Source organism: Sinohyriopsis cumingii, chromosome 3 (genome assembly GCF_028554795.1).
Source record: "Sinohyriopsis cumingii isolate HCF-2022 chromosome 3, ASM2855479v2, whole genome shotgun sequence".
NCBI lineage: Eukaryota > Metazoa > Mollusca > Bivalvia > Unionida > Unionidae > Sinohyriopsis > Sinohyriopsis cumingii.
In genome coordinates this window covers 147,112,350-147,137,334 of record NC_142963.1, presented here as the reverse complement: position 1 = coordinate 147,137,334, position 24,985 = coordinate 147,112,350, and the positions used below count along the sequence as shown (strand labels likewise).

Genomic DNA, 24,985 nt, shown 5'->3' with positions numbered 1-24,985 from the left:
ATTCATTTTGATGTTGTTTTCATGGTTCCGGTTCATCTCGATATCAATATTGTCTTATCGTTGATGTACTGCGCTTTAATAATGGTCCTGCTAACCTTATATATATCAATATTGTCTTATCGTTGATGTACTGCGCTTTAATAATGGTCCTGCTAACCTTATATATATATATATATATATATATATATATATATATATATATATATATATATATATATATATATATATATATATATATATATATATATATATATATATATATCCAATTGCTCTTTCCAGCTTAGCAGCTTGCGTTAAAGATAATTAGCCATAATTTTATTCCAAATAATAAATTATTCCGGTTTAGTCTAACAGTAGCCACGCGTAAACTTTCTTACTTATTTATAAACATTTTATATACAGTTTTAATGACATAAAAACAAAAATTAATGACATTTTATATGCAGTTTTAATGACATAAAAACAAAAAATAATGCCATTTACCCTTTGTAAGCAAGTGAATAAGACCGTACGTTATTACGTTGTACCTAAAAATGTGGACAAATACTGTATTTAATATATTAAGTATAAAACTGTAATTTGAAATACAACAAACTATAATGTATTTGCTTTTCGATCATGAATGGGGATAGGGAACGGTACTTCATGTTTAGGGGTGTCGTAACAGTTTAGGTAAGTCGTTGGAACGTAATCGGTGTTACTGTTCGTATTGATTAAACAGCTGAGTGATCTTTAGTTGGCAGGACTTTAAGAATACTATACTATTGTCTCATCATTTCTGTCTTCCATGCGATGACAATTTTTTTTTTTTTTTTTTTTTTTTTTGCTTCTGATTATAAGGAAAGAATGTATTAAGTGCTAACGGATTGGCATTGCACGTTTTAGTAGAGTTACTGAACTTATTTGCATTTCTAAAAAGATTTCAGTTCAGTAGATAAAATCAAGATCCATTGACACGTGCTCGCCCATGTGAACCTCAAAGGTTGTTCATTCCGACTTGTAATGCAATCTTCAATTATCACGTGGTCGGGAATTTTTCCTGCTTTGAATTGACTCGACGTGAATGAATAGAGACATACCATTTAGTCCAATGACAGTATATAACAACAGTATTGCTCTCAGCCAGTACAGTGAGAAGTAAACGCGTGAAGGAAGATGGCTGGCAACGGTGAAATGCCAGGTATGGCAGAGAGGCTCACCAGAGCTGATGTTGAAGCCCTCAATGACATCTTTGAGGCCATGAACCTGATGGACGAACACGGAATTCCTTGTGATGGTCTTAATACATTGGAAGAGCTTAAGGAACGATGTATCTGTCACCTGAAAAAAATGGAATGCGGATCTGTGAGAGACACGGTAAGTAAAGGATATATTGTTCAAGACTTCAAAAAGAAAGTGTAACCAGACACATGAATGTATGTATGTATGTATGTATCTGTGTGTGTGTGTGTGTGTGTGTGTGTGTGTGTAAAAATTTATTAAAAATAAAATTAACCGATAGGAGCAACAGCATTGAACAAAAATAAATAGTAGATACAAAATCTAACTCTTATATCTGTAATGGTTTATCCAAACAACTTTGCATACTTCAGGGTAAGAAAGCTTTTCCAAAGATATTCTACTATCTATGATAATATACTCTGAATTTAAAGTACAAGTAAGGACAATGGTAATACCTGAAGATGGCGGTGAAACAAATATAAAAACGAAGCATATCGATAGGTAAATTTTACACACGTTTCTACTCTTAACAGCTATGTTTTAGTGCTAGTTACAAACAGAGCACATCTCCAATAAAATTTTAACCATGACTGAAATATACGTGTTAACTAAATAATTATTCCCGAAGACTTTCCGTAGAATAAACTGCCATCGTTTCGTGTTAGAATTCTACTGCTAAACAGTATTAATTATGATGTGAAACTGTATTAATTACATAAACAGTTAAACCTTGCACTGTCTATTACATTTCCTATATCGAATAACCACTATTGCCGTACATGAGAATCAAATATATCCTGCCATGCAACTATTTTAGTCATATCTGTCAGATAATCTTCAAGTAAAACACTGGATAAATAAAATGACATTCAGTAAAAGCTGTAACCTTAGGAAGTGTACATACTGAATGGTTTTACAGATGGTTTGACTACTCTTGAAATTATAGTTGTCATTAATGTATTTTGTTTTTATTTATGTGTAGTTTTTATGAGGATTTTTTTGTTGGTTTTGTTTTGTTTTCATTCTTGGGGACGGGAAACGGCATGAGATAAATATAAATGGTTCTTGCGAATTTCGAATATCTTTGGATGTAGGTATATTTGAAACTAAAGTTTTAACATGGCCTATATCATATTCTAAAGTGTGCATATGTTATTTAGAATAGAATAAGTAGCACTATACAATTACGGATTTTGTTTGTTCATGAATATTATTTTTCTGTGATCTAGATTGAATATGCCATGATTAAAGCAGGGGAGGATGACCATGCGAAACGAAAAAAGCTTTTGACCTTCTTCAGCGACATGGAAAATATTCTAAACAATGCTGGGTATGCTGGGAATGCCGGTGGGAATGCTGGGTATGCGGGATACTCGACAGAGGACAGACCCGTTCATACACTAGTCAAACTTCTTAAAGAAGATGGGACGTCAGATCATTTGGAAAATGATATTCGATGCAGGGAAAAAAATCTTGAGGAAGGAGACTGCAGGGTTCTCGTTTCTGGTAAGCGTAAATTGCATTTCTTATTCGAGTGTGCAGAATAATATATATATATATATATATATATATATATATATATATATATATATATATATATATATATATATATATATACTCCTTTCACATAATTTAATTTAATATAATGGTGCTTATTTTCTATTCAAATAAAGAAAGCCAACTTTAAAAAGCAACAAAAAAAATTGCGTGTTTCAAACTGTAACAAAAAAAAAAAATCACCAGGAAAGTAAAAATGAATATATTGAATATATTTGTAATTCTTGATAACATAATAGAATGTTTTCGTTACAGGGGAGACAAACGCGGGTAAATCATCCTGCATGAATCTTATCTTTGGGAAGAAAATACTTTCCGAAGCTGTTGTTAGCTCAACTTCGGTCATTACCAGTGTAAGTTACAGTAAAAGATTCTTCGCCCGGATCATTCGTACTGACCAAAGTCAGGAAGACATCGAAGATCCGAGTAAGCTGGATTCCATTTTGTTCATGCGAGACAGAGGTACACATAACATCAGCGAGGTCCAAATTGGTATCAACTCAAGTATTTTACAGGTGAGTAAAGAAATATTTTACTGATCATGACATGAAAACAACATTCAAGTTTAAATAGCAGGTAACATTTCATTTTGGCAAGATATATAATAGACGACATAAAAAATATAATTTGCAAACGACTTTAGCCATGAGACTTCTTTTCTAGCTATAGTTTCTACTGGAACCGTCATTGTTTCGTGTCAAAACCTAATTCTGACAATAATTTACAACCACAGTTTTATTAACGTTTGGATGCACATGGCTTAAATCTTTGAATATTTTCGATTCTCATACGAATTTTTACTCCGTCGAAGTAAACATATCAGTATCTGGGACAACTGGAAGTGATAGGTCTTCGTAATGTTAGTCCGTCGCCATGAGAGTTTTAGGACCCGACAGTCCAATTATTGATCAGAAATAATTCATTCTTAATATCTGTGGGATACTGGACGATACTGTTTCAATAAGGAAGTAAACGTGCTTGTGAAAATAAGACTTGGTCATTGAATGAAGACGCAAGTACCTGATAGTCAACCAGTAGGAAACAGCTCAATTCGGCAGGAAAGACTGATTTATTTATCTAAAATAAAAACACTTTTGAGAACTCATAATAAACAACACGCGTGCGTCTTGGTCATAGGGAAAACAAAGACCAGAGTTAAAAGTTGCAAATCACTTCTAATGGTCACACATATGTTAGTTAAGCAAGCAACAGAAAGAAGAAAGTAGTTCGAAAAAAGAAAGAAATTATTTCAAAAATCTGAAATATTGAAAATGAATGAAGTTAGTTTAATTCAATGTTTTTTGCAATTTTGTCTTATGACTTAGATATAGTCACGAGTAGGGGTCACAGTAGTGGTCACAGACGGTTACTGTAGAAATTATTGTTATCGTTGACAGATTCCAAAGGAGATTAAGTACGCAATTTGTTTTAATTTCATATGTGTACGTTTACATTTTGCATTGATTATTACGAAATTTTACACGAGGTTTTTACCTTTTAAAATAAGAAATTCATGTCGAATTTTGTCCCTTGGTACAAGCTACACTTGAAAAGCACATCAGGACTTATTTTGTGAAACAGTCACTATTTTCGTTGAAATTATCAGGGTTACTAGCGTTATCGTTAGTCAGTCGGACGGAAAACCCTACATTAGCGGTGTATTCATAATCAAGTAGCACTTCACATTACTGCTGCGTCTGAGTAAATAACGTGTTCCATTGTTTTTTTCTGTTTTCTTCCTTTCGAGGAAAACGTCAGCTTAATGCAACTTACACTTTTACATTTTTGTAGAATACAATGGTTCCTGTTGATAGTCCAGGAATCGGAGAGAGTGAATTTCTGGAGGATCTTTTGATCAACTACATCAATAACCATGAGATACATGGCTTTCTGTACGTCATTAAAACCGACAGTGCTGGAGGAGTTCAAGAAGATAGGGTTTGTAAATACAATACCGATTGTCTAGTATGCATTTGAAAAACAAACGTAATTCGATAAAGAGAAAATAAAACCAGCTACTAATGTATTAAATGAATGAAATACAAGTATGCAAAGTCTGAAACCGAGTCTGAAACCGAGTCTGTAGTTCGTTTTTATGAGATTATTTTGAATCATTACGGTTTGTTCAACTGAAATGCATTATCCAAAACGATATGAGTCTTCATTCAAATTAAGGAAAATTATTTCTTATATGCAGCCTCTTGATTTTACAACACTTTTAGCCACGTTTAGGTAACGTTCACTAATATTTCGATAAAATTATATCTTGTTTATAAAATGACTTTCTTTTTTGTAGTTATTAAACCTCCTCAGGATAGTTATAAAACAGCAAAATGGCAGACCGAATTGCCAAGGCAACAGAAGTTTTGATCCTAGGGCAGCCATCTTTCTTTGCAACCGGTTCGACAATGTTGAAGCGTCTGAAAGAGCCAAGGTCAAAGCACACGTGCTCGACCAACTTGGAAAGATATGGCCTGGCCTGTCTGAATCGCAGGTAATTTTTTTCTCCTGTCGTAACACCCAGAGGGATTTGGAAGTTGATAGCGACTACATCAGTGACGGTTTTCATGGATACCTGGAGGGACTGAGGAACTTATACTTCTATGGAATGGAAAGAAGAATCCGAGACAACTACAGGTGCGTTTTGTATTCCTAAAATTATTGATCGGTTATCATTCAATTTTTGTCTTTTAAACATCGTGGCGATTTGGTAGTAAGTGTTTTCGGTACCTTAATCCATCCATACGTCCATGTTTTACCACTCCAGTGGCCTTGTGGTTAGAGAGCCTCCGACTGGGATGCTGGAGGCCACAGTTTTCGAACCCCGGCGGAGCCATAGCAAAGAGTTTTAAAATAATGGTACTAGCAGCTACCTCGCTTGGTGCTCAGCATTAAGACGTTAGTGTTGGAACTGGTAGGTCTGGTGTCAGGATAATGTAACTAGGTATGACATGATGCTACGTGTCTGCTGCATGACGTTCCGTTGTTAAACATCACTATAAACACGCACACTGCAGACGTCGTAACGATATTACTCATGCTGTTAACGCTACGTTAAAATCCAAGTCACACACAAGCAGACGTCCATGACTTTATGTCATGCGATCACTATAACACTGTTTAGTCAAGCAAATGAAATGTGGTTTCGTTATTTCGCTATTCAGGTTATTATAGATTAGCGCACATTCCTTGTGCATATATAATCTTTTGAGATGGGAACATATACCCATCATCAAAATAAATCGCTATTGTATGGCATTAAAAACAGGTAAATTGATGATGTAATGAAAGTTGCATAGAATTAAACCTTTTCCTAAACTGTTAACGTGTTTTCCAATCCAAATAAAGTAATAATATCATAGACAGTTTAACTGCATCCATATGACTCATATTACAGCCCATAGACTGGACTGAATGAAACGTAAACATTGTAACCAGAAACCCAATCAAATCAAAATAATCCCTGCTCGTGTTGAAAGCAAAATAGTTTTTTGAATAATATGAATCGAAACCGTGAAGGTCGTGAATAATAATAGATGCCTGTACAGTATTGACAATTCTACAGTGTATCCCTTGCAGTCTTCGAGTTTTAGATGTATACTTCACCCAGAAAAAGACCAAATTCAAATATAATGTTCCTAAAATAAACTTTATTGGAAGAAAATGAATTCGAAAATATATTTGGATCAAATGCATGGAAATCCCAAAACAGTTATTCTTTCTTCCATTATTTTAGGTGGATTGAGAAGGTTCTTCAAAGAAGCTTGTATCATCTCAGGACAGTCGTCAAACGGCTTGATCTCTCTGAGATTGATTTGCGGGAAAAGCTTGAGGAAACACAAGAAAGACTCAACAAGCTCCATGAACATTCCGATAGCGTAATCTCAGAACTGAAAAACGATCTAGAAAAGTTGACTCAAGACATATGCAGACAGCTCGAGTCCTATCTCAATACACCGATGGTAAGGACTCGATTGGTTGGTTGCTGGTTAGAGCAAGAGCTACCAAAAGCAGACTGTGGATCATGGGCCTACATCAAGGCCAAAGTGGAAGATGCCTTCTATAACAGACTTTCACAAGTTCTGCAGGAATGGGATCGTGATAATAAAAAAATTAAAGAGCACGAAAAGAAAATGATGGCAAAGATTCAGTATCGATTGAGTCTCCTGCACCGTGAAATGGAGAAGGTTGAAGCGGAAACTGAAGGCGATGGCGATTCAGGGCTAGGCAATTCTGTAGGTGGTGCACGACAATCAATATATGGCAGCGTGAAGCGAAGGACCGTGGGTGAGGTTTTCAAGCAATTTACTTCAACTGATACACCCGACCCAGTCGACATGTCAGAGAAATCCTACAGCCTACAGGTGTTCCTCACGCGACCGTTGAAACAGAAGTTTGTCAAGGACTATATCGATAAGTATGCAAAACATCCAGTAAAATACGCTCAACACCGCTCGAGAAAGCTGTTAGGCTGGCTGTTTGAAGGAAAGAAAAAAGGAAAGAAAGATCTTTTCTCGCTAGTCAAAGATCTTTTGGCACGCCCTTACAAATACATCGAAAGTTTAGAAAAGAATGTACCTAATTTTATTCGTGTAACAGAGATGGAGATACGACGGTTCCAAATGTGTCAGGATAAAGAGAGGCAGTATCAATCACAGTACATAGAACTGATGAGAAGTTTTGAACAGCTGAAGTCTTCTGTGAGGGAGTACGGAGAGGGCTATATATTCGTAGATGATTTTAGAAGAGATGAAATACAAGTGGAAGAATTGACAAACGACAAACAAAATATTAATACAGAATTCAAAGTATCGAGCCTTATCTCTGGAACTGCCAGTCAGAAAGAATTGCGTAGGCGACGGGGTCCTCAGGGTCTGTGGACAGTTTATCAAGATGGATTCCTTTGTAAATCTGGAGAGAAAAAGCCGGTCACTATTCGTGTCTATTTACCTTCTTCCGGCATGGAGAACACATTCCATGAGGTGGCAAAGCTCAGGTATACATTTTCATTATATTTCCTTTTATTAAAGAGTGTTTGTTCTCATTCTAACCGCTCCGATGTGGTATTACGTCGGGCTCGGATGTGGGAGGTTGCGGGTTCGAACCCCGGTCGAATCATGCCAAAGATTAATATAAATGGTACTAGTGGCTGCCTCGCTTGGCGCTCAACATTAAGAGGTTAGTGGTAGGACTGGTCGGCCTCGTGTCAAGATAATGTGACTAGGTAGGTCATGATGCTACATGTCTGCGGCATGATGCTCCATTGCTAGACATCAGTGTAAATTGCCACACTGCAGACATAGTAGCGATATGACTGAACATTTGTTTTAAAGCTAAGTTAAATCTCTCTCTCTCTCTCTCTCTCTCTCTCACACACACACACACACACACACACACATACACACACACACACGCTTTCTCATCTAAATATGAGTACAAGAATTGCATATATGAAATCGTTGCGAGGCATATCAAGCAAAACCACTTCTAAACTAATGTTTGTCCTGTTATTATACTATCATTTATATCAAGACCACATGATTCCCCATTAAGTTTCTATAAACAAGCACATCTTGTTTTAAATATTAACAGGCTAATTCTTTTTTAAAATACATTCAAACCGTTGCAGAAAGGTGTTAAACTCCTGAACATATCCTTCAGTGTATCCTTCTCCGCCAACTTCAGCTTCGATAATTAATTATATTAATTATGTTAATTACAGGAGTTTGAATGTAGAACACATGTACTTGGCCGAGTTTCTTGGCATACACCACACTGATGCCCCTACACCAGCTTTCATACATGAAGGTCGTTACCAGTCGTTGAGGCAGTACCTCACCTTCCTTGATGAATGCTTGGACCGCTCCTCAAGTCAACCGAGAATGACCATCCTTTTGAAAGTGGCCGTAGCCTTGGACTATCTTGAGGCCAAAAACATGGTCCATATGGAACTGACCAGGGATACTATCACGGTAAGGAAATCCTGCTCTCACTGTTGGTAATATTGTAATTTGAATTTCGTGTTTCACATATAAACCTATAAATTACAATACATTTATTTATATTTGAATTTGGGATAAAGGTTTATCTCTTTCTGTTACATTATTACATTTAAGTGTTACTGACGTCATAAATGCAAATCAGTCTACTCACATAATGCATTTGTATACATTTACCCCAGACCTCAAATATGCATTTACAACTTATTACATCTAACTTCATCATGGAATATATTAACTTAATTTTAAAAATACAATACCAATTTCCCATATCAATAATAGCCTTGTTCAATATAACAGGTCACTGATACAGGAGAGGTTAGATTGACTGGTGCATGTCTTTCAAGGAGAGCAACGTTACCAATCGAGATGGAAACCAGAACTGTAGACGATTTCTGCTACTTAGCCCCGGAAGTCCTAAGAGGGGAATCCTACACAAGTGCTGCAGACTTATACTCATTCGGATTGCTCTTTCCTGAGGTTCTTCTCCCCAGATTCAACGCTTTCGAAAATGAGCGGAAGTGGAAAATGGATAAATTTGTGCAAATTCAAAATCCTGGAACGCTTATAGTATTGGACAAGATGGCCATGTATCCCGTAGATTTGGATCTAATTAAGGCATGTCTGGTCAAAGACAAATCTCGTCGACCAAGGGCTGTGCAATTGTTGAACAGTCTTTCCCTGAATGGAAATTTTGATGACACATTCATGTTTAGTAAACGTAAACAGAGTCTCAAATCATTCTCCGGAAGTGTTAAAGCACACGCGCAAATGTCGTAAATATCCTAGCTATCAGTATATTCAGAGACATTAATGCTCGATGTGTGTTGCTGTACACTACGTGTGTTACTATGGCGATTTCGATACGTTTTATTATTATTCCTGAACTCACAAATACCGCAACGTTATTCAAAAACGATTCAGTGTGACCTTGTTCAAATAATCGGAAATGGGAGCATGACGTATACTATTCACCTGTTTAGCATATTTTCCAATATTGTTCTTGTTGACGTTTTGTGGATATGATGCTTTTAGTTTCGTTCCATCTGGCAGTAAGCATACTTATATGAAATGCATTTTCATCTCCTGATTTTGCTATAATTGAAAGCTATAGATGATTCCTGTTGTGTACTAGCTTGGTCAATCTCACTTAAATGAAAACAGGTGAATATGTATATATATATATATATATATATATATATATATATATATATATATATATATATATATATATATATATATATCGTCATTGAATGTTGCGTGCATTATTTTCTGGTCTTTATAAAGGCTGGGAAAGGTTGTCCGGATATATAATATAATCGCTAAACTACTGAACGCAAACGTTTACTCGAAGAATAAAAACAATTAGAAACTGTAATTTGTATATTCTCATTAAAGGATTTGAAGATCTTAAAAGGGACTTGAGGATCTTATTAGGGACTTGAAGATCTTAATATAGACGTGAATATCTTAATTGGAACTTAAAAATCTAAATTGAGACTTGAAGACCTTAATATGGACTTAATAATCTTAGCAGGGACTTGAAGATCTTAAAAGGGACTTGAGGATCTTATTAGGGACTTGAAGATCTTAATCGGGACTTGAAGATCTTAACAGAGACATGAATATCTTAATTGGAACTTAAAGATCTAAACTGAGACTTGAAGATCTTAATATCGACTTAATAATCTTGACAAGGACTTGAAGATCTGGTTAGGGGCTTGATTATCTTCACAGGGACTTGAAGATCTTAATTTGCTATGCTGAGTTTACTCCGTTACTTCACGCTTGTAGTCTTGTATATGCAACTATTTTATCTTCTACTTCTAACGTAATTGAAATTCGTTCAAATGTTTTGTTATCTATATTAAATATGCCTTGTTTGTTAGGGTATTATAATGTATATTGTCCTTGACCTCATCCAAAATCAAGTTCAATGTGTTCCTGACCAAAGACACTAATTATGTTTTGTTTTGGTAAAAAAAAATAGTACATACTAATAGTTTTTTTATGAATATGGGTTAAATATTAGGATCAATATCATAGCATATTTGTTACGGTCTCGGTCATGGTTATTGGAATTTCCTCATAAAATACCTAGCCTACATGATGTTTACATCATTCTATATTATCATTTTAGAAACAGAATCTTTTTAGAATGGTAGTTTCCATTAAGTAATATATTTTAGACTTGCCAATTGTGACAGAGGTCAAGTCAAGGACTTTATAATCTTGTTAAGATAGAAATTATTCATTCATGCTGTAAGATCTGGAAGCAGAAACAGTTGTATTGTTGTTGTGTCCAGTATCTGAATTAGGCTGGAATACTTTATTCAAATAATTTATTCACTGGAAATACAAAAGGCTCATAAATAATATTCTTGGACAGACACATTAACTGGGAATTGTAGTGACTTTAGACAAGGACATCTTGGATTACATTTTTGTGACTCATCAATAGACTGTTGGCACGTCATCACACTTCAAGCCGTTGCTGCATTAGTACATTCGAGACTACAGGCACGTCAGCACTTTCAGCGTTGGATCTTTTCTTTTTGGAATACTGCTGGAACTTGATTAGAACTTTATTCATTAGAACTTGTGATAAAAGCTTGTTGGACTATTTGGGATTTAATTTGCATTACTGTCAGTTCTTTTTAAATTTTCACTTTATATTCTAGGGAAATAAACTGTTTGTTGAATTTTACAAAATCCTGTTGGTTGTCGCTCTTTTCTATTACTTAGTTTAGTTTAGGACCATAGAGTCGTAATATTTTGCAAACAATGTTTTTAACTTTATATTGTTTTGGGAACATTTGATAGATCTGCACATTGACAAAGTTTGTTGCTGTAAATATTGGATATATTTCAATATTTTGTAGCTCTAAAGGTATATCACGGCAGTAAGAAACATATGTACAATTTAAATCATAGTTTTTGCTATGTGTATAGTAAACAATATTTAATGGATTTTTGTTCGTGCAATGTAAAATAAACTGTTACACTTGCGTTTTCTCTAGTTTTACTTTTTCATATGATTTAGACATTACTGTATTAATAATAACATTCCTGATAGACATTACTGTATTAATAATAACATTCCTGACAGACATTACCGTATTTATTATAACATTCCTGATAGACATTACTGTATTTATCATAACATTCCTGATAGACATTACCGTATTAATCATAACATTCCTGATAGACATAACTGTATTAATAATAACATTCCTGATAGACATTACTGTATTAATCATAACATTCCTGATAGACATTACTGTATTAATCATAACATTCCTGATAGACATTACTTACCGTATTAATCATAACATTCCTGATAGACATTACTGTATTTATCATAACATTCCTGATAGACATTACTGTATTAATCATAACATTCCTGATAGACATTACTGTATTAATCATAACATTCCTGATAGACATTACTGTATTAATCATAACATTCCTGATAGACATTACTTACCGTATTTATCATAACATTCCTGATAGACATTACTGTATTAATCATAACATTCCTGATAGACATTACTGTATTAATCATAACATTCCTGATAGACATAACTGTATTTATCATAACATTCCTGATAGACATTACTGTATTAATCATAACATTCCTGATAGACATTACTGTATTAATCATAACATTTCTGATAGACATTACTGTATTAATCATAACATTCCTGATAGACATTACTTACCGTATTAATCATAACATTCCTGATAGACATTACCATATTAATCATAATATTCCTGATAGACATTACCGTATTAATCATAACATTCCTGATAGACATTACTGTATTTATCATAACATTCCTGATAGACATTACCGTATTAATCATAACATTCCTGATAGACATTACTGTATTAATCATAACATTCCTGATAGACGTTACTGTATTAATCATAACATTCCTGATAGACATTACTGTATTTATCATAACATTCCTGATAGACATTACCGTATTGGTCATAACATTCCTGATAGACATTACTGTATTAATCATAACATTCCTGATAGACATTACTGTATTAATCATAACATTCCTGATAGACATTACTTACCGTATTAATCATAACATTCCTGATAGACATTACTGTATTTGTCATAACATTCCTGATAGACATTACCGTATTAATCATAACATTCCTGATAGACATTACTGTATTTATCATAACATTCCTGATAGACATTACCGTATTAATCATAACATTCCTGATAGACATAACTGTATTAATCATAACATTCCTGACAGACATAACTGTATTAATCATAACATTCCTGATAGACATAACTGTATTAATCATAACATTCCTGATAGACATTACTGTATTTATCATAACATTCCTGATAGACATTACCGTATTAATCATAACATTCCTGATAGACATAACTGTATTAATCATAACATTCCTGATAGACATAACTGTATTAATCATAACATTCCTGATAGACATAACTGTATTAATCATAACATTCCTGATAGACATTACTGTATTAATCATAAAATCGGCGTAAACCCAAACCGCTGCATTTAGTCTTCCTTGACGGACATTGTCCATGACAGGGTCCCTGCTTAAGATGGGATCGCACAATGATGGCAAGGTCAAGTGGCATAAGGCTATTTTTGAATAATGCGAAGGCTGATTGATATCTTTGCTGATCCCTTGGAATGATACGTTTCTGTGAATCGTCTGAAAAACATTTTAACAGCCCACGCCACATTAACATACAATGGTGTACCAAAGGTGTCAAACTATCGGTAGCGATCCAATACTATCGTTGTATTATGCGACAGCAGAGATTTAACCCGTTCGCTTGAATTATACCAATTTTATATGTAAAATCTATGTTGCACCGATATTCATAAATTGGTCGAAATGCATTTCTTTCTGTTCTTTTTGTAACTGCATGTGTACTCGTTGTAGCGGTCATTTAATCGATGCGATTTACCATTGAATCTCTAACATGTGATTGCGTCGACAAATTTTACCTTATCAAAGGACAAAATATTCCCTTGCAACAAGAAACAATCTACCGTTGTCCAGGTATTTGAATACTGTTCCAATAGTATATGAATATTTTGGGCTTTCTATTGCATAACATTGAAAGCTGCAATAGGCCGGCAGTTTCAACATTAAAGGGAACAGTATAGACCCCAACATTCCATTGCAGCATACGAAGTCAGAGCTTGGTATACTCAGTTGAAGGTCATTTAATCTTGATGCGCTTTATTATCCAGAAAACACGAAATTTAAAGAGGCCACTTTCATACAAACAGCGGTAACTATGACACACAGGACCGAAGGCAATTAGCGTATCATTTCAACCCCATTGAATACCATGAAATATGCAGTGTAAAATAATACCCTGTATAAATAACAGTACCAATCGTACCTCGGGCCAACTGTCTGATATACTAGATTACTTTGTTTTGAATCAATAGAAAATTTAATGCCCTGCACACTGTAGGAAATATATGAATTGATTAGCTATTACATGTTTTAGCAAGTGTCCAAATCAGTCAGTCGATTTGGTTGTGGTTCAGTTTTGTCCTATACAAAACAAGGTGATCTAATATTTTTGAGATCTTATCGCCTATAGAATTATTAAGGTCATTTGGTCAATTGTTTCAATTTGTATTAGTCAATGTAATTTGAGGCATTTTTATATTTACATTTCCATGGAACGCGTTTTGAGACTTACACTTTTGCGATTTTTAGATAAGTACCTTTCATACCAGACAAACAATCCATATACTGCAAACGTTTTGTAACTTTATCAATAAGTTAGCATAATTGAGAATTCTTCCAAACTCGGTTTACAATTAAAATACGCAAATTATCTGGAAGTTTACAAGATAGATTCTAATCGTTTCGTTCGTTAAACACCCCACACTCTTAATGCTGCATAATACTGTACAAACATTTTAAATAAAGATAAGACTAATCAATTGATTCTGACCGTGTCCTTCATGCTTGTGTTGTACGTTTGTATGTACCAATATTATAAGTTCATTTGTAAAATATAGGTGGTCTGGGCCAAAGCATGTGTTATGTATAGTTGATTTAATTTATATTTGATTTAATTTAATTGTTTGTTAGTTTTAAAACTTTTTATTCCATTACATGATATAGTAATGTAATTTTGTTTACTGGAATTAGAAATTTTCCAGAAACTAGTCTGACCTGACTATTTTTTCGCAAACGCCTAAAAATATAACTTTGTATCTTTCTGCTGACCTAGTTCCTGACCTTGATTCAAAATTAGTAACAGTTGAAGTAAACAACTTCTTCTTTTTCTTTATTAATTACCAGTGTGGGATTTTAGGGTGGAATCGAGGTTGTACTGGGTGGAAGTGACATTTTATATGAAATAGCCTCTATTTCGAAATTTTGGTTTTACCAGAATTGCGCAGCAGTCAGGTTTAATAATGATGTTTTGAGAAATAATCTCAGTTTGGCTTTTAAACACTTCGACGTCAAGGTGTAAATTCTCTTGTGACTAGTTGAGTTGAAATGTTATTTTATGGAATTATTTGGATTCTAAGAGATTAATACTTTTCCCTAGGAATATATAAGTGCTCATACAGAATTCTTGGACAACGACATTTATTGAAAATTTAAACACAGGAATATCATTTTATGTGTATCAACAAGGAATTGTTGACACATCAGTACTATACTGACTACAGTATACGTCATCGCCTTCCATTTTGGATGTTCGTCAGGACTCGAACTCAGATATATTAGAACATTTTATTAATAGGACTTCTAATATTTAATTCTGAGATTATTCTTGGATTGTTTTGGGATTTATTTCTTAAAACCCGAAATCCTTTCTTCAGTTTTACTTCGTTTTTGTAGGGAAAAGATTTATTGGTTAAATTTTACAAAGTTTGTTGTTTTCACTCTTTTCTTATTGTGTTTGTTAAGAGACTAAAATACACATAGCTTGTTTGCTTTAGTTTTATTTTTAATTAACGAGTGTGTATGCACGATGTTCAAATGATAGGTAGTGGTTTTATCTTTGAATAGATATGATATAATATTATATAACAGGATATAGAACTAGTCCCCTGTATTATAAGAAACAAACTATCCTTGAAAGAGGACACGAATCGGTATAGTCAAGGAAAATCATATCATATCATATTAGATTATATCATATTACATAGAATTATATCATATCATATCGTATCGTATCATGTATCATATCATGTATCATATCATATCATATCATATCATATCATATCATATCATATCATAGCATGGACAAATCCCGGTCTCCCAATTCACAGCACTGCATTCTGGAATTACTATACTCAGCAGCATCTTCAGATAAGTTTTAGCATAGTTTCTGCATCCAAAACTCGTTGAATAACTTCTCGCCTTTTGCTCACATACGTTTGCAGATGCTGGGTATTATTCAACTCTTATCATACATTAAATACTAAATCATTACCCATTTATCACATACATTTATCACATAGCTGGTGAATACTATGTTTAGCTGGTACAATTTAAATATAACGTGTGCAGTTTAATAGTTTCATATGTTAACATGTTATCATATCTTCTTTCTCTCTAAACTGTTCCCATTATTGTAACAACTGTGTGAAAATCAGGATTTCAAAAGGATAATGATCCAATATTACATTTATTAACTCGTTATATAATCTTATATTACACCGTATCATACTAGATTTATAATATATCACATCAACAAGTTGGCGTATATTCTGAAAAGTAATGCAGACATAGACATAGCTGAGCAAGAGCAAAGACTCGGCTGACTGACTGGGAGAGACACACTCATTTATTGCGAAATATGACGCCGAATCGCAAACAGCGGAGGAGGAGACGGGAGTAAAGAAGTAAACCTAAAGGCAGATAGCTCGCCTTGGAAAGGTTAAATCAAATCGGCCTGAGGCTGAGGGAGACCTTTATGTATTTAGCACTTTCAAAAGTGAAGATGTGCAGGGCATTTGATCCGGGACATTCGAGAGGCAGCCATACTTAATGTTTCCGACGAGCAAGGAGTACGTCATTATAAGCAATTTCATAAACCAGGCAGGCGCCAAAAAGGGGCTGTATGGGATATATTTGATAGCGTAGACAGAAGCGCGATTTGTAATGTCGGCTAATATGGCCTGAATATTGTAAATCCTTTGTTAACTTATTTCTGGTTCCATCAGGATAACATGGCGGGGGATTCTATAGCCTCAGGATGGAAATTGTCCAGCTAATCAACGGTTTTGGACTATAACGCCTCAGTATGGGAAATCCTATGTAAAACGGATTTGTGTTGACATAGGCCCATATGTTAACCCTACGGACATATATGTACGGGTCTTTATAGCCTCTAGATTGGAATGTAATTTTAAAACTTGCTCACTGATTAATCATTTTAGGTTCAACATTGTCTATAGCAGTAACATGTGTGGTTCTCTATAGCCTCGAGATGGGATATGCAGTGTTAAAAATACTCCTTCGACCCAGCGCCTAATTATATGCACTATCCAACATCCAGTGTTAATACTATTCTACACCCATTTATACATATCATCCAACACCAATGTTTATCCAACATCCAGTTACATATTTTATCCAGGACCTATCCGTATATGTTATCCAACACCTATTTACATATACTTTACTGACCATCATCTATGATATTATACCATCCAACACCGATTTTAATATACCGTCCCACATTCAGCTGTTATAACTGACTAACACTCTTACACTTGTTAAGCAACGAAGCTTCTTTGTATTTAGCTAAGTTTTATCTTATAAGGTTGTGAGTTTCTCAGTTCGTTTCGTGTCACAATGAATTCAAATTTGTCCACGTGTCAGAGATTAATTGTAATGTTTTGGGTGGGGGTGTTTGATTGTTTAGAGTTTTCATGTTTTTGTTCGTTTTTGGTTATATTTTTGTGGTCTTTTTAGGGGAGAAGGAATGTGAGGGACAGTTAAACTAAGTTTTAAAACGGCCAAAAAAATAAACGTTATATTTAGTATAATGAGCAACACGTACCCTGTGTAGAAATATAACAGGTTTACAGTATTTTTTCATGTTTATATTTTGACTACGTCAAAACCTTGCAATGATTCAGTAGCATCTTTGTTTTTAAGTGATTTAGGCGTTCCTGAAAAGGACCATAGAAGAGAGAGAGAGAGAGAGTATTTTATCCATACTTCAAAATACAAATTATGTAATACAGAAATTTTTTTTTTTACTTATTGTAGTAAATAAAAAACACGATGAAATTTCTAAACCATCTCACGATAGTCCATTTTTCCTCTTTAATAATGTCTTGTGCTTTCGAATTTCTTTAGGAAAAACACGGGTTCTACTTTTGTGTCAGTACATATTTTAGTTTAACTCCAAAGCCGAATAAATGGAAAAATAAATACATGCATACTTTTTTTGTTTTAAAAAAATATATATATAAAATCCAGTCTCGTGCCAATTGTTATTCCTCAGTATTTAAAACATTTGCGAGTTGTCGTTGATAAGCACACTGGTTATCCGTTAACCTGCTAATGCGCGAAATGAATTTGTTCCTACATGGTCAAGCGAAGGCAGAACTGATTTAACTCGAATTAGGGTCTTAAAGTGTTTCCAATTTGGTCTGTCTAGGCTGATTATATGAAAAGATTACTGCCTAGATTCATTTTGTGTTTCATTTTCAAACTTAATGGAGAATCTGGCATGATGTTGTTAAGATTTCTTGTGAGGTTGTGAGCTTGTGTTATTTGAAGACGGCAGATTGAATTTTATCTCGTTTCGTGACACATGGGATAAACAACAAACCAACGTCATATCGTGGTCAAGATTCAAGACAAGGAGTGAACAAATACCATCGATATTTATATCAGACTTGGTTGTAACGATTGTCAAACCAAGGACTGTTTAAAATAGTTTTCTGTCTGTGTTACCTTTGTTTTAAACAGCACCGAAACCAAACGTGCAAACAGCAAAACTAAAGTACATTGATGTTGTGAATCGTTCTATTCTCTTTCTAAAGAAAGAACGTACTGTCCATAAAAATGAGATAAGACTCTAGTCCCGTGTAAAGAAACTGAAACCATATGCAGAACATTGTGTTGTAAAAGGAGTGTTATTTTACCTCGACAATATCTAAACTATCAAAACAATATAAACAGAAACTTGTTTTTGAGCATCTTTTCGATGTTTCTTTTGTATCTATAATACATAGATATTCTTAAGGTTTTTATAGTAAACGGTCCTGTCATGCCCGTAATTTAGCAAACGTACAACCTTATAATCAAAGGTTGCAAAACTTCTTCAATTCTGTTTCATGAGATGATTAGGTCTAAGCGTTCTAATCAGCGAAGAATTCCAAAATAATTTAAATAATTTTCCGGGCGTTTACTTTTTTTTATTTGAAAATTCAGAGTGATTTTCTTCTCATAATAAGAAAATGAAACCATACGTAAGATTTGTGTTACAGTAGTTGTGATTTGTTATTTTTACAGTACAAACATTTTCTAGAATGAATTAATCAAACAAAATTCCGTTCAGTTCGTGCTCCTACTGATCTCCTACGTAATTTACATGATATACGGCTTTCATTTTTGTAAACCATTGGCCAGATTGTTTTGTACCGAACCTGATCTCTCTCTCGATCTCGATCTCGATCTCTCTCTGTGCAAGGTTTACTTATAAGGCCCAATACTGATTAACAAATAGATGTTTTCTTGGCCATTTGTACGATCTTTTTACCGATGTCATTAAAATGATGTTCCACATAACTGCATGATCAGCGTTCTAACTGTCACTGGCAAAGAGCTTTACTGATATAAATCAACATATTCAACGATCATCATCGTCGTCGTCGTCGCCATCATCATCATTATCATCGTCGTCGTCGTCATCATCATCATCATCAAGCTGTTGGCACCAGTCTAAGACACTCTGCGATAGGCAGCTGTCCTTCTAAGTGGTAGATGTAGCCCATCCGGAGAAGTCAATATTTTTGCAGTACGGTTAGAATATCGATCGTCCCAGTCATTTGACGCAGTTTCTTTGGACACAAAGAAAAATCCATTTAATAAGCACAGTCTTAGGAAGGTCGCGTTGATGCGTACCCTATTAATCGTGTAAACTTGTCGCATTAGTGAGAATAGCGTAGACCCAAACCTGCCGTTGCATTCAGTCTTGTTCAACCAGACTCTTGCATTTAGTACTCCGACATACGTGGACCGCTCCTTTAAAAACAATATCACATAGCAACAGATAATGTCTTGGTTAGCAAGAATATGGTTTCGTTAATGTGGTGACAGATTAGTGTATTTCGCAAGAAATGATTCTTTTTTGAGAAGTCTGTTTCAAAGTAATATTTGTCTGCAGAGCATGGTCAGCCAAACGAGACAAATCTATAGGTACCAATGGAACGAAATCATGGGTAAATATTGTTGCAACGGCATCCAATTATCGCTATCACTCTAAATGTTATTAACAGTAGCTATAACTGATAAGCTGGTCACAAATTTCATAGCTTTTAATAAAGCTCTGAGAAACGATAGAATATCACAAACGTTTAAAAATACTTAAATCTAAATAGAAATAGTCATTAATGTCTGTCCATTTAGGTTTTAATGTTAATCCGTTGGTAATTATAGTTACTTGTCAAAATGGTATATTTCTAATTATGTCATAGTTTTGTGCCAATCTCAAGAAATTCATTAGAATACATTTAAGCTCTGTTTACTGTGCGCTTTTCTTAGAGTTTATACTTTAAATAAATGTTGTAACCTTGAAGAAATTTGACTGAGTACATATACAGACAGTATAGTTCTTATGCTCGTGACATAACTCGCAAAGAATCGCAGTATACACTGTGTCTAATCTCGGCTACGGGAAATTATTCAACCTACTTCTTGGCTTGTTCGAATTAAAATTTTTATCCCGATCGCGTCTATTTCTTTTATTCATGATGGTCAATGCATGTAATTGTTTATATTTAATACTCATGGTAACTCTGGCCAAATAATAACTCTATGGCTTTCCAATCATCGCAATTATTTTAAATATTTAATCATTAGAGATTGACACTTTTAAACTTCTTTGACTGTCTTTTCTTACAACAACTGAAGAACCAGTTAACAAAACAGATGCTTTGTTTCTGTGATTGATATTTACTTTATCATTTTACTCTGTATCATGACCGCTCCAGTGGCTTAGTGGTTAGAGCGTCCGCCTCGGATGCGGAGATCGTGGGTTCGAACCTCGGCCGAATCCCACCAAAGACATATAAAAGTGGTACTAGCACCATCTTTGCTTGGTGCTCAGCATAAAGAGGCTATTTTTAGGACCGGTCGGCCTGGTGTCAGGATAATGTGAATGGTTGAGACATGATGCTACATGTCTGCGGCATGATGCCCCAGTACTAGACATCACTATAAACTGCCACACTGCAGACATCGTAGCAATATGACTGCAAAATTGTTACATCTGCATTACAAATCCAAATTACATAAATCACACATTTCTCGCTATCACCGTTTTCTACAATACTACAGTAGCATTTTTTACAATATTACAGTAGCATTTTTTACCATACTACAGTAGCATTTTTTACAATACTACAGTGGCATTTATCGTTATTTCAAAATCACATGCCGATAGTTTAACAATAAGGATGTATTTGATCCCCAAAAGTATGCTCATCGGTATGGATGGGATGATTCAGGAGTGGAAATGTATACCTGAATCTGCTTTGTTGATTGAAGCTCTCAGGCAATATTACCTGGTAATTATGATTCGCACTCGAAGAAACCTGACACCCATTATACAAAGATTTATCATCGCATGCTTCGTTTGTCCGGTAAGTGGTTTGAACTTGTTACATTTTACAGTTGTGAAGTTAGACACAAGAAAAAAGTTTTATGTATGTGTGCGTGTGTGCGTGCGTGCGTTCGTGTATGTATGCATGCATGCATACATGTATGTATGTATGTATGTATGTATGTATGTATGTATGTATGTTTGTATGACTTTCTATATTTCCTCTGCAAAAAGAGATTTCATTCAGTTGTTTTCATTATAAGATAATAGTAACAGGAACAGTAAAGTGTCTTTAAAAATCATCCGCGTTAAAAAAAAATTAAATGCAAGTAGAATAAGTAAAAATATTTAGTATGCTAGTATATTTTTTATTTTTAGTATAATAGTTAGTAAATAAATACTAACAATTGGTGTTGGATAATCATTGTGACTAGCATTTCACCTGAAAAATTACGAAATTCATGGTCAAAGTTAAGTCTGTTTGACTGCTTCTAAATCAAATGCCATGTAATTCTTTAGTAATTGTATGGTAATAATTGAGGTACGGCTCCAAGATTTTCACAACTTTACACTGCAAATGTATTACAAGCTATAAGTGATGTAATATGTAGAGCACAGTGTTTTCTTGTCTCCCCCAAAACTTTGCATATATTTTTGCATTGTTATGCACAATTTCATACGTACTAATACCGACCATATTTCACCAAAACCTATACTCTATTGGCTGCCAAATGTCATTTACACGAATTTTAAGTAAATTAATATAAGCTAATATCCGAGTGGCAAGACATGTTCTTGTCCAGTGATGCATCCAAGTAGTTAGGTTGGAAGGTAGGTAAATATGTCGGTAGGTATATATTTAGATGTCTCATGATCTACGTTTGAAAAGGATATATCTATAATAACTTCATTTGATATTCTTAAGTCTGACGTATTTACAGGCAATCCCCTAGAAAGATCCTCGTAGCCAGCCCGTCACATCCTCAATTCATCAACAAAACTGTATAGAAATGACGTAGATAAATGTATTGGATGTCACAGCACTCGAGACCACCTGAAAATTAAATCGGGAATGGTCACATAGGTATTGGTCAGGGTATTGTTAATTCGTTATACATTTTACAGTGCATTGCCTATCCCACATACTGAAAAAGTATAATTTATGTAAAGGCTTGTTAGATGCAAGTATGGAATTCTTGCCAAAATGCTCATATTTCAAATAAAATTTATCAAACGAATGGAAACATTTCTCTCTTTTACGAGCCTCGGGGATAGAAAATATTGCATGAATTTAATAAATGTTGCTTAAAATGAGCTTATTTACTTTTACTTTTATTCGTTTCTCCGTTGTAACTGTTGAATTGCGTAACATAGCGTCGTTCTTACAAGATCACGTTCACAGCGGTGCTCCAGTAATGTAATAAGGGTGCTATACCATGCTAATCAGAACAACTCTCTTACTTATGTTCACAAATGAGAAAAAGTACCTTTTGTTCTGTTTTATTCAGCATTTAAATGTTTATTAACGCTCTAAATCACATGAAGCAAACTTGTTTTGTCACTCATTGGTCGTGACAATACCCATACAAGCAGGCCCGGCATATTAGGCAAAGTATCAACACCACATAGTTTGTATGGTTTATATAGAGTTATGAATACATACCATCCTGTTATGTTGACAAATAAATAGAAAGCAACCTAACTTTGTTGTACTCAAACATTTTAACGTGAAATATTGATCTTAATGTGAATATATTAATATAATTAATAAAGAGGTGAGTGTTAGGACTCGCTGATCTGGCGTGAGGACAATGTGACTGGGTGGGTCATCATGCTACATGTCTGCGGCATGATGCCCCAGTGCTAGACATAACTACCGGTATAATAATAATAATAATAATAATAATAATGCTTTATTTATAGAGGGTGACTCATTAGTCAAAAGACTATTCTCCCTTGAGGCCCTCTTAAGGAGAGTATAACAATGCACATTATATGAAGATAGCAATAGTTAGTGTTTATCTGAACATGTTTAGTATTAAAATATTAAATTCCATTATTTGTTAGAAACACATACATGCTCATGATATCTTTTCTTAAATACTCTAATATTTTCAGCAGATTTTACATGTAGTTGAAGCTTATTTCACAGAACTGTACCAGAGTATTGAAAACTCTTATAAAATTGCTCTGTTCTTGGTTTTGGTACTAGAAGGTTTCCATGTGATATTGATCTCAACTGGTATTGTGTTGAAAAAGGCCTGAATAAGTCTTGAAGATACACTGGTGCAGTTCCATATAGACATTTATATAAAAAGAACTGCCTTGTGAAAATCTATCCTGTCATATATTGTGAACCATTTGAGTTCTGTAAATAATACTTTGGAGGGATGATCAACAGATGCATCTAAAATTACACGTGCTGCTCGTTTCTGAAGTTTATAAATCCTGTCAAGCTCAGATTTAGCACAGTTTCCCCATACATTAGAACAATAATCCATTGTTGGAAGAATATATGACTTTTAGTATAGATTGCGAGTTTCCATAGGTACATATTTCTTGATTCTGCTGAGAAGGGCAATGTTGGATGACAGTGTTTTACAATGCTTATCAATATGGTCATTCCATAATAAAGTATTATCTACAGACACACCTACAAGCCTTTCATGTTTGACATTTTCTAATGGATGATTATTTATTGCAAGAGATAGTTTTGGGTTCCCTGACTTGAGTAGCTTTTGTGATGTCCCCAAAATCATACATTCTGTTTTACCTTCATTAATTACCATCCTATTTTGTTGTGCCCAGTTTTGGACTCTAAAAAGGTCTTAAGTTAATGTCATTTGGATAACTTCAGTATCAGAACTAGATGTATACAAGGCTGCATCATCTGTAAACAAATCTGCATTTGTGGATTCATTATTTAATGGTAGATCATTGATATATATATATATATATATATATATATATATATATATATATATATATATATATATATATATATATATATATATATATATATAAAGAAGAGGAGAGGGCCTAAAACTGAGCCTTGAGGGACTCCTGAATGAATAGTGCGAGTTTAGAGCTAATATTGCCAATGCTTACTTGATGAGACCTTGCACTAAAATGCAATAGTCATATATAATTATTTAGAAAATGGACAAGAAATTTCGTAGTTCATAATTCTTGTCAAGAAATACGAACATTTCTCCAGTTATGTTGTTAGACATATAAATGAAGATATGTTACAGAAATAATAATAATAATAATAATAATAATAATTTAAACATAATAATAATAATAATAATAATACAGCATAACAACAATATATTCAGAGAAGCTTACGGTCACGTTTAAATCAACA

General features: G+C 34.2%; 1 protein-coding gene across 1 annotated transcript; it reads left to right on the top strand.

The window, feature by feature from the left end:
- Window positions 1-888: 888 nt before the first annotated feature.
- Window positions 889-11,785, top strand: LOC149804093 (uncharacterized). The gene is made up of 8 exons (XM_089954048.1): window positions 889-1,356; window positions 2,451-2,727; window positions 3,034-3,293; window positions 4,570-4,716; window positions 5,075-5,415; window positions 6,515-7,774; window positions 8,501-8,750; window positions 9,078-11,785. The coding sequence occupies exons 1-8, from the start codon at window positions 1,156-1,158 to the stop codon at window positions 9,555-9,557; spliced, it is 3,216 nt and encodes a 1,071-aa protein (XP_089810174.1). The 5' UTR covers window positions 889-1,155; the 3' UTR covers window positions 9,558-11,785.
- Window positions 11,786-24,985: the final 13,200 nt, after the last annotated feature.

What these genes read in the sequence shown, in the direction of transcription:
- LOC149804093 (XM_089954048.1), top strand. Translation starts at nt 1,156, where the DNA reads ATGGCTGGCAACGGTGAAATGCCAGGTATGGCAGAGAGGCTCACCAGA. An exon ending in CTGCAGGGTTCTCGTTTCTG is followed by an intron (nt 2,728 to 3,033) that starts GTAAGCGTAAAT and finishes TTTTCGTTACAG; the next exon opens with GGGAGACAAACGCGGGTAAA. An exon ending in TGACCAGGGATACTATCACG is followed by an intron (nt 8,751 to 9,077) that starts GTAAGGAAATCC and finishes TCAATATAACAG; the next exon opens with GTCACTGATACAGGAGAGGT.